The sequence below is a fragment of the Helianthus annuus genome, chromosome 8, assembly GCF_002127325.2.
Source record: "Helianthus annuus cultivar XRQ/B chromosome 8, HanXRQr2.0-SUNRISE, whole genome shotgun sequence".
In the NCBI taxonomy this organism is placed as follows: Eukaryota; Viridiplantae; Streptophyta; class Magnoliopsida; order Asterales; family Asteraceae; genus Helianthus; species Helianthus annuus.
In genome coordinates, this window is record NC_035440.2 from 114,354,992 (window position 1) to 114,366,331 (window position 11,340).

The 11,340-nt window shown below is 38.7% G+C and overlaps 1 protein-coding gene across 1 annotated transcript; it reads left to right on the plus strand.

Annotated features, from left to right (window-relative positions):
* Window positions 1-5,958: 5,958 nt before the first annotated feature.
* Window positions 5,959-7,197, plus strand: LOC110870102. Its single transcript, XM_022119300.1, has one exon. It carries the CDS (start codon window positions 5,959-5,961, stop codon window positions 7,195-7,197), a length of 1,239 nt encoding a protein of 412 aa, XP_021974992.1.
* The last annotated feature ends 4,143 nt before the right edge of the window (window positions 7,198-11,340 follow it).

Consider the following 11,340-nt stretch of genomic DNA (forward strand, 5'->3'; position numbering starts at 1 on the left):
TTGTATGAAAGAAATGGATAATCAAACGAAAATGGTAAACTACATTGATAATAGACCTAGGCCGTCGGGTCCCCCAACGGGTACTTACAACCAAGGATGGTGTAACCACCCTAATCTTGGTTGGAGGGAGCCCGACAATAGTAGTAACCAACAAAACCAAAATCAACGAACAAACTTTCAATAACAACCAAGAAATGAGTCACAAAATTTCTCTCAACGACAATAAGGGGGACGAGATAGGCTTGAAGACATCGTCTCATGCCTCAACTCTGAAACCGAAAAAAGGTACTCGGATCGATTCCTACAAGCGGAATCCAACTTTAGAAATCAACAAGCTAGTATTCAAACCATTGGAAAACAACTAAACCAGCTAGCCCAAAATTTCTTCGAGAGACCACAAGGGGCACTACCTAGCAATACCGAACCCAACCCAAAGGCGCAAGTACATCTCATAACACTGAGAAACCATACCGTAAGTCCCGAGGAAGCCCCACTTGTTAGTGCACTGATGTCTGTTAACTTCGTCTTTGTTAAGTCTTGTGTTGTATGTATTAGATCAGGGCACGAATATCGAGAAAACAAGATTTAGGTTAATTCCGCATGAAATAGTGCAACATGTGTTCCAAACGGAATTAAGGTCTTCGCATGAACCAATGATTTCATTTGAGTTGTTTTCACGCGGAATTACTAGCTCTATATATACCTGTCCTGTTTGAGTCATTTGACACGGAATTACTTTGAGAGAGCTGAGGTGCTGCCAAAATTTTATCAGAATTGTATTGTAAAAGCTCAGGAAATCAGTAATAGAAGAATATTCGAAAGGAACAAGCTGTGTTGACATCTTTTACATTGATTCTGCCTTTGTATCTGATGATGAACTACTCAGACTGACTTTTTAGGGTCACCGGACGATCCAACAAGTGGTATCAGAGCTCAGGAAGAGGAGTTCATACCAATTCAGCTTGATTTCAGCCGATTCTCTCACTTCTACTCATTCTTTTCTTATTTGAACAAAATTTAACAGACAAAATGGCTTGATTTTCACACATTATAAGCGATATACACTTTTAACAAACCCTTGAAAGTTTCAGATTAAAATTCGAATTAAAAGTGATAAAAATGGGCCTAAGAGCTAATTCCGCTTGAACGAGTACATAATATCGTTTGAAAAATTTGGTTGTAATTCCGCACGGAATTATACCTTGAGTCTAATTCCGCTTGAAAGAACCTTAATCTCGTTTAAACCTGAACTAATTCCACACGGAATTAGTTTCCATTTGGTAATTTCGTTTCAAGGTGTATAATTTCGTTTGAAGGCATTCTAATTCCGCACGGAATTAGATATCATTTGGTAATTTCGTTTGAGGTGTTAAAAAGTTAATTTCGTTCGAAAGTATTTCCGTTTGAGAAGTGTAATCCCGTTTGAAGTTCACAATTTCGCGTGAACTAATTCCGTTTGAAAGTTCTGTTTTCAAAAATTCAAAAATTTTTCTAAGTGTTTGTTGATCATTTCAGGTACTTGAAAATGGATGATCTTTCCATGAATCCATTTTGTGATGTGTTTGCTTATACCGGTGGTTTGGGAGATGATACATCGAAGAATATGAATGACACTACATCAACATCGAGTGCAAAGAAGATTCTTTCTGATGCAATGAGTGTAGAAAGTGCTTACGGTACATACAATAAACCTCCAAAACTGATGGCGATCGAAGATTATAATCGGTGGGATACGAGATTTGAGGAGTGGCTTAAAGCATTCGCATACCCAAGCTGGAAAAGTTTAAAGAATGGTTACACCTCAGGAGATCGAAGTGGTCAAAGTTTAGTAGAACCTGATGATATAGAAAGATACGTTGCTGAACAAAAATGCATAGCGTTGATTCATCAGTCAGTCAGAGATGATATAATTTCACTGATCGAGTATACAAATTCGACAGATCTTTGGGAGAAACTGAGGGTAAAGTGTGTAGGTAGTGCTAAAATAGTGAAAAACAAAAAGAAACTGTTACATAAAGAGTTTGATTTATTTTGTTGTATGAAGAATGAATCTGTTTGTAGAATGATGAAGAGATTTGGACATCTGAAGATGGAGCTGGCAAGACATGGAATCACTTATACTCAAGAGGAGTTGGTTAACAAATTGTTTGATTCATTGCCAAATGAGCAAGACTGGCAATACTTTGCTTTAATGTTGAAAAACACCATCAAGCCGCCAGAAGTTTTGACAGGGATCTGCTCATTGAAAGATTAGAAAGTCTTGAGTTGGAGATCAAGAAATCTAAAGTCAACAACTCAGCTTATCAGCAGAATGTGGAGCTGTGCTACAGAGGAAATCTACCAAAGGCTGGGTCTCCAAGAACAGCTTTTTCTATAGAGAGTTCAAATACTGTGAATAATGAAACACCTCACCGTGGTTTTCACAGTGGATCTTCTTCAGCAACTTCAAGCCAATCTGCATCAAAGAATCTATTCCAGTGTAAAATTGTTGTGGATCTGAAAAATGCTCAAAACTTCAGTGAAGAGTCAGCAAAACAGCAGATGGTATTCTTAGCGTCTGTGCTTGAATCGTACGAGAGCCTTGTGGCAGGCAAGATTGGAAACACTAACCTAACAAAAGAGGACTATGATCAGATAGATCCTGAAGAGATGGAAATGATCGATATCAGGTGGTGTATGGCCAGTGCAGTTCGTAGAGCACAACGTTTTATGGAAATCACGGGAAGACATTCAATTGGAGGACCTTCCACCAAACTTGGCTTTGATAAGTCAAAGGTCACTTGTTTCAGGTGTAAATAAAAGGGACATTTCAAACGTGAATGTCGAAACACACCTGCTGATGATACTGCTAATCCTTTCAAAGAAGATTACTACAAGAAAGCAATTTATCATCAGAACAAGGCTGAACCCCCCAGAATGAAGCAACTTGAAGATAATTCTAAAGAAGAATCAAGAGGTCTTGCTGTTATTCACGATGACGAAGGTTTTGAGTGGAGTGATATACTGCCTGAGGAAGATGCAGTAAGTTATGCGTTTGCAGCAACAACAGAAATTAAACCTTTCAGAGACACTAGAACAGCAGCAGAAAAATCAAATGATACACAACAGAGAGCTCAATACAAAATGATCAGAATTTCTCCTTTTAACGCCCCAAAAACGATAAATAATAAGTAAGGATAAATAATAAACTTAACATAGTTAAGGAATTATGGTAAGATTGTAGCTAAATGTGGGTTAAAGATTAGAGTTGTAACTAGCAATTAAGTAAAGGGGGTGAAAGTGTAAAAGTACCTTAACTAAATAAATAAAACAATTAAAATCCCAAACACACAGTACGTGTGTCTGGGGAACGATCGAACAAGGCAAAGAAGAGGGGAAACCCTAAACTCAAGAAATCAAGTAATTGAAGCCTAAATCACAAGATAATTCGATGCATGAGCCCTCTTTTCCGAAAATCTAACCCTAATTAGTGAAGTGGTGAGTTTAATTTTCTAAAATTATGATTTGTAGAATGAGGGGTTAAACCCAATCTCGATTTCTTGTATCAAATGTGAGAAATTTGAGTTAAAATTTCTTTCTAGAACAAGAATCATGCTTGATTTTAGGATTGTAGGAAAGGTGTAGTGAAAACCCACTTTGTAAAAAAATTGTGTTATGAATAGGAAGCTCATAATGATTATGATTATATGTTAGCTCGATATATGATTTTATTTGCAACACTTGAATGCTAGATAAACTGATGTTGGATGAAATAGCTATGTAAATTCGAATGAATATGATTGTTGTGTGATGATGAACTAGTAGGGATATGCTTTATAGACTTGTACCTTGTACCTTAATTATGATGCTTACCAAGTGTTCAATGAAATGCCTTAAAGATGAATGTATATGGAAAATGGTAGATCGAGGTATGTCCCTTAGCGTACCAAACTTTACTTGTATTTTATTGATAATCACGGAATATAACCCTTAAGTTAAAAATTTCGTTGAATGATAAATAGATAGTAAATCCCTTGCGGATTGGTTAAGATAACAAAGTTTATGGTAAGTTACGCAAATCGACTAGTTCATGTGGAACAAGTCAAGTAAGGATAAGGAGCCATCCATTCAAAACGGGTGGTCGTGTATGCGATTTATGAATGTAAGAAGTCCTATCCGTTGTATGGGTAGAACGAAAGGTTTATGTGGAAAGAAATTAACCCGATGTTACCGGGTCGAAAGTAGTATCCTTAGTTCTCATTATGAGAGTGTATGACGTACCCAATTAATTGGGTAAACGAACGTGTAAGAAAACGGAAACACCTAAACGAATGAAATTAGAATGTTTGATATTGTATGCGGGATATGTATCATGACTAACTTCTAAAGTTTTGTTGTTAAATGTAGGTAAATCCTTGTCTTAGACTACTTGGCGAATTGGAGCGAGCACGTGATCACTATGTAACCTACCAACCGCTTCCGCTAGTTCGCTTTCATGTTTTGGGTCAAATATTGTCAAACTTTGTCTAAACTTGTTAGTAGTCATACTTGTCAAAACTTGATGTTTTTGGGTTTTATTTGCGTCTGGTCGTAAGGGTTATGAAACAGGGGTATGCTCGTATTATGGGCGGGTCATGCCCAATTTTTTTTGTAAAATCATGCTTTAATGTTATGGTTTTCTTTTATCTATCATCTAAAAAGGGAATGGATGTTTAAAAGTTGTGTCTATAGCACTTATGGTCGTTTCTTTATTATTCTTGAAAAAGCGGGTCTAACAAGTTGGTATCAGAGCCGACGTTTGAGAGATTCAAGCATATGACGAGATGCTTGAACTCAAACTGACTGCTCGTTCAAAGGTGTGCTCACTCCAATGTCGCCAATGAGGTAACATGTTAAGTTTTTGGTAGAATACTAGTATGCGAAATGTGTTAGGATGCAATATATAAGTTAAGTATATGAATGAGTAGATATGGGGGGCATACAGGGAGATCCAAGAGCCGTATGGCTGAAAACAACCGAGGAAATGATCGATTTAGTCAAACAACAGCACAGCAACGTTTTAATAAATCGAGAAGCCGTCGCCGACGGTCTTCAATGCCGTCACCGACGCCCCCACTGACCCGACGCCCTAACTGGCTGTCTACGGACAAAATGGGCGAAGACCACTTTTTAGAGCCCGTCGCCGACGGAAGTTAAGGTCGTCGCCGACGGCTGTTAGAAATGTGGTCCGCTGAAATTTTTTATTTTGCTTATTTTTCATGATTAGGATTTTCGTACGATCAAAAAGGCAATTAAATAGAGATATAAGGTTCTTATAAATATGAGGATAAGATACTTATGATCACAATCGGTGATCACAATGAAAAAGAATTTGTAAGGAATCGAAAGTAACGATGTAAGTCACATAAGTTTAATGATGAAACTTAGACGATCAAAATGTTGAATTATACGATTACAAATATAGTAAACGAAGGTCAAAGTATGTGTTATATGGAAAGCTTATGATTTGAAATGAACGTCATTTTGTAGATGGTGGACACGAGAAATGAGAGTGATGATGATGATACATCACAACATGAAACATTCAATGAGAAAGTTATGGAAGCGGCGGAAAAGCTTATGCATGCCAACCTTCCGAAGTTAGCTTAAGAGGTTGAGAGCCGTGTTTTGGGAGTGGTCGATGCTATGATGACTAGCAAAATTGAGGAATTAAAAGAATTGAGTGAAGGATCTAAGAATAAAGGCAAGGAACGAAGGTGCACATATAAAGATTTCATGGCATGCCATCCTACAAAGTATGATGGTAAAATCGACCCAATTGAATGTCAAAGATGGATTTCAAATATAGAGGCGGTATTTATACGAAGTCGGTGCGACAAGGAAGATTAAGTGATGTTCACTACTGGTCAACTAACCCATCAAGCGAAAAGATTGGTGGGATGCGCATAGTAAGGAAATAGGCGAGGATAGGCTTCAATAATGACTTGGCAAGAATTTAAGGAGCCCTTCATGAGATATCATTGTCCTCAGTCGGCTATTGATAAAATTCAGGAGGACTTCTTACGCCTCCGGCAGAAAAATGAGTCAATAAACGAAATATCAAACGCTTTCATGGATAAGATGAAGTTCTGTGGGGATTTTATGAAGACCGAAAGAATGAAGATCAATCGCTTCTATGGCGTGTTAAAGGCAGAATTTAGGGAGTTCATCACTCCCTCAAAATGTGAAACCCTTGACGAGCTTATCAATTTGGCACAGGATAGAGAAATTGAGATTAAAAGGCAAGAAGAGCGAGGTGAAAAGAGACCAAGTGAAAAGGGTGCAAGTTCGAGTCCATCTAAAAAGGGGAAGTTTCAAGATCAAGGGAGGAAGGATAAGTCGAAAGGTGGAATTACTCCTTGCAAGACTTGTGGAAAACTCCATACTGGAGAGTGTCTGTTAGGCAAAAAGGGGTGCTACAAATGTGGTAAAGAGGGGCATTCATCTTATCAATGCCCAAATAACCCGAAGACTTGTTTCAATTGTTTTGAAAGGGGGCACGTTAAATCAGAATGCCCAAAACTTCAACAAGAATCGAAAAAGGAAGATAAGAAGCAAGAGGGTTCTAGGGCTAAAGGAAGGATGTTCCAAATCACATCCGAAGAAGCCAAGTCCCATCCGAATGTGGTCTCAGGTATCTTTCTATTAAACTCTATACCGGTTTATGTTTTATTTGATACCCAAGCCACTATGTCGTTTATTTCAAACGAAATTGTACAACATCCTTCATTTAAGGTTGAACGAATGTCGATGCCCTTAGAAGTAGAAATAGCCGATAGCAAAAATTATTTGTTGCACGAAATATGTAGGAGTTGTAAATTAACCATCGAAGATGAGGAGTTTGACATCAATCTTATACCTATGATTTTGGAGAAATTTAAAGTAATAGTGGGTATGGATTGGATGTCCCAAAACCATGCCGAGATAAATTGTGAAACCAAAATAATACTTATCCAATCTCCAAGTGGAAGGCGATTAAATATACAAGGCGAAAGAAAGGTGGAAGCGAAGCTATGTACCCTCGTTCAAGCCATTAAGTATGTGCCTAATGGGAGTAGGGCATATTTAACTTTTGTGGTAGATACTCAACAAGGTTCCCCGAAGCTTGAAGATGTCGCAATTGTGAACGAATTTCCAGATTTCTTTCTGGAAGAATTGCCGGGGCTCCCTCCCGAGTGAGAAGTAGAATTTCGTATCGAATTGAATCCGGGTGCGAAGCCGGTTGCGAAGGCTCCCTATAGGTTGGCTCCCACTGAGATGCGGGAATTAATGACACAATTACAAGATCTTCTAGATAAGGGCTTCATACGCCCGAGTGTGTCGCCTTGGGGAGCACCTGTCTTATTTGTTAAAAAGAAAGACGGGTCGATGCACATGTGCATCGACTATAGAGATTAAATAAGCTGACCATAAAGAACCGCTACCCTTTACCTAGAATTGCCGACCTTTTTGATCAATTATAAGGGGCGAGTTGGTTCTCCAAGATAGACCTGCGTTCGGGGTACCATCAAGTTAGAGTATGGGGAGAAGATATTCCAAAGACCGCGTTTAGAACCCGATATGGGCGTTATGAATTTCTAGTCATGTGGTTCGGATTGACGAATGCGCCGACTGCGTTTATGGATCTTATGAACCGGGTATGCCGATGTTAGATAAATCTGTGATCGTGTCCATAGACGATATTCTAGTTTACTCGCGAAGCAAAGCCGAGCATGCAAGGCACTTGCGTGAAGTACTTGAAGTTCTTCGTAAAGAGAAACTCTACGCGAAATTCTCAAAATGCGAATTTTGGCTTAGAGAAGTGCAGTTTCTGGGGCATGTGATCAATTCGAAGGGTGTCTTAGTAGATCCGTCAAAGATTGATGCCGTAATGAAGTGGGTTTCTCCGAAGAACCCGACCGAGATAAGAAGTTTTCTGGGCCTCGCGGGATACTAGAGAAGGTTCATACAGGATTTTTCAAAGATAGCCTTACCCTTAACAAAACTGACGAGGAAGAACGAGAAGTTTGTGTGGGGTAGAGAACAGGAGGAAGCCTTTCGAATATTAAAGGAGAAACTATCACGTCCCCCGGTCTTGACATTACCGGATGGGACTGAAGACCTGGTGGTCTATTCAGACGCTTCACATCAGGGATTAGGCTGCGTTTTGATGCAAAGGGGAAGGGTTATCACATATGCTTCACGACAATTGAAACCCCATGAAGTAAACTACCCCACCCACGATCTAGAATTGGCAGCGGTAGTGTTCGCCTTAAAGATTTGGAGGCACTATCTATATGGCACGAGATGCACAATTTACTCGGATCACAAAAGTCTTAAATATTTCTTTGAGCAGAAAGACTTAAATATGAGGAAACGGAGATGGTTAGAACTTATCAAGGATTACGATTGTGATATACTTTATCACCCGGGAAAAGCCAATGTGGTAGCCGATGCGTTAAGCCGAAAAGAGTATCCGTCTCCCCTTCGAGTGAAATCCATGAAGATGATAGTTACGCCACGGTTACTCGACACGATACGTGAATCCCAAATAAAGTCGCTTGGAACGGAAGACTTAAAGAAAGAAAGATTAAAAGATGTAATCGGTAAACTGGAAGAAAATTCGACCGGGCTCAAGACGCGATTCGGCCGAATTTGAATACCACGATTCTGCGAAGTCAAGGCCGCTCTACTCGACAAGGTACATAAGTCACGATATTCGGTCCACCCTGGGGCTACGAAAGATGTATCGGGACTTGAAGGCCAATTATTGGTGGCCGGGCATGAAGCGTGATATAGTCAAATATTCGCGAAATGCTTAACATGCTCCCAAGTGAAAGCAGAACATCAAAAGCCAAACGGGAAACTTCAACCTTTGGAGGTACCGGTATGGAAGTGGGAAGAATTAACGATGGATTTAGTAACCAAGCTTCCTAGAACGAAAAGGGGCATGATACAATATGGGTAATCGTGGACCGACTTACGAAAAGCGCTCATTTTCTACCCATTAAAGAAGCCTACTCTTCCGAGAAAATGGCAGAAATCAAAATGAACGAGATTATATCTCGACACGGGGTGCCAGTGTCAATTGTCTCGGATCGAGACACTAGGTTTACTTCTCGTTATTGGCAAAAGTTTCACGAGAGTGTGGGTACAAAATTACACATAAGCACCGCCTACCACCTTCAAACTGACGGCCAATCAGAAAGAACCATTTAGACACTTGTTGATATGTTGAGGGCGTGTGCCTTAGATTTTGGGGGGAGTTGGGATGACCATTTATCACTAGTGGAATTTTCTTATAATAATAGCTACCATAGTGGTATTCAAATGTCACCTTACGAACTACTATACGGGAGAAAATGTAGAACTCCCGTATGTTGGGGTGAAGTGGGGCAAAGGGAGCTCGCGCCAAGTGATTTAATAGCAATAACAAATGAAAAGATTGATTTGATCAGAGCTCGATTGAAAGCAGCCCAAAATCGACAAAAAGCCTATGCAGACAAGAGAAGGCGTCCTATTGAATTTCAGGTCGGAGATTATGTTCTATTGAAAGTATCACCATGGAAGGGCATAATCCGATTTCGTAAACGGGGTAAGTTAGGTCCTCGTTATATCGGACCGTTTAAAATCTTGGCTCGAGTTGGAAAGGTAGCATATCGATTAGAATTGCCGCCTACTCTGGACGGGATTCACAATACCTTTCATGTATCACAATTGAGAAAGTGTCTTGCGGATGAAACAACATTAGTACCTCTCGAAGATATTGAATTAGACGAGGGATTGAACTATGTTGAAAGACCGATAGCCATTAAAGACGTCAAGGTGAAGAATCTCCGCAACAAAGCTGTTAGACAAGTCTTGGTACAATGGCAGCACCTAAAAGGGTCAGAACTCACGTGGGAAGCGGAAGATGAGATGAGGAAGCACTATCCGTTCCTTTTTGGTATGTACACGTTTAAAATTGTTACGTGCCTAGGTTTCGGGGACGAAACCTCTTTTAAGGGGGGTAGACTTGTAACGCCCCAAAAACGATAAATAATAAGTAAGGATAAATAATAAACTTAACATAGTTAAGAAATTATGGTAAGATGGTACCTAAATGTGGGTTAAAGATTAGAGTTGTAACTAGCAATTAAGTAAAGGGGGTGAAAGTGTAAAAGTAACTTAACTAAATAAATAAAACAATTAAAATCCCAAACACACAGTACGTGTGTCTGGGGAACGATCGAACAAGGCAAAGAAGAGGGGAAACCCTAAACTCAAGAAATCAAGTAATTGAAGCCTAAATCACAAGATAATTCGATGCATGAGCCCTCTTTTCCGAAAATCTAACCCTAATTAGTGAAGTGGTGAGTTTAATTTTCTGAAATTATGATTTGTAGAATGAGGGGTTAAACCCAATCTCGATTTCTTGTATCAAATGTGAGAAATCTGAGTTAAAATTGCTTTCTAGAACAAGAATCATGCTTGATTTTAGGATTGTAGGAAAGGTGTAGTGAAAACCCACTTTGTAAAAAAAATGTGTTATGAATAGGAAGCTCATAATGATTATGATTATATGTTAGCTTGATATATGATTTTATTTGCAACACTTGAATGCTAGATAAACTGATGTTGGATGAAATAGCTATGTAAATTTGAATGAATATGATTGTTGTGTGATGATGAACTAGTAGGGATATGCTTTATAGACTTGTACCTTGTACCTTAATTATGATGCTTACCAAGTGTTTGACGAAATGCCTAAAAGATGAAAGTATATGGAAAATGGTAGAATGAGTTGATAGACTAAATGAAAGATTTAATGTTGTAATGTAGGCGTAAAGGAAGAAGGTACAAGCACCAAGAAAACAGAAGGCACACAAGATCGAGGTATGTCCCTTGGCGTACAAAACTTTACTTGTATTTTATTGATAATCACGGAATATAACCCTTAAGTTAAAATTTTCGTTGAATGATAAATAGATAGTAAATCCCTTGCGGATTGGTTAAGATAACAAAGTATATGGTAAGTTACTGATGTGCGTGAAGTGTGTTATATTTTAGATATATATTTAAGCCCCTTTTTACACTTTTAGCCAAGTTTTAAATTTGTAAAACACGATATTTACTAACACTAAACACACATATGGGCAAGTGCACCCATCGTGGACGTAGTATAGTGTTGGTAAGATACCGAGGTCGTCCAAGGACACAAGAGCTTTTAATACCGGTTTATCCTCAACGTCTAATCAAATCAAAAAGTGAGAAAAATGTTTTAAACTAAGAAAAATAAAAACTAACTAAATGCTGAAAAATAAAATAAAATAAAAACAGATAGACAAGATGAATCACTTGGAT

Excerpts from the sequence above, each read along its gene's own strand:
- LOC110870102 (XM_022119300.1), top strand. The coding sequence starts at position 5,959 with ATGACTTGGCAAGAATTTAAGGAGCCCTTCATGAGATATCATTGTCCT.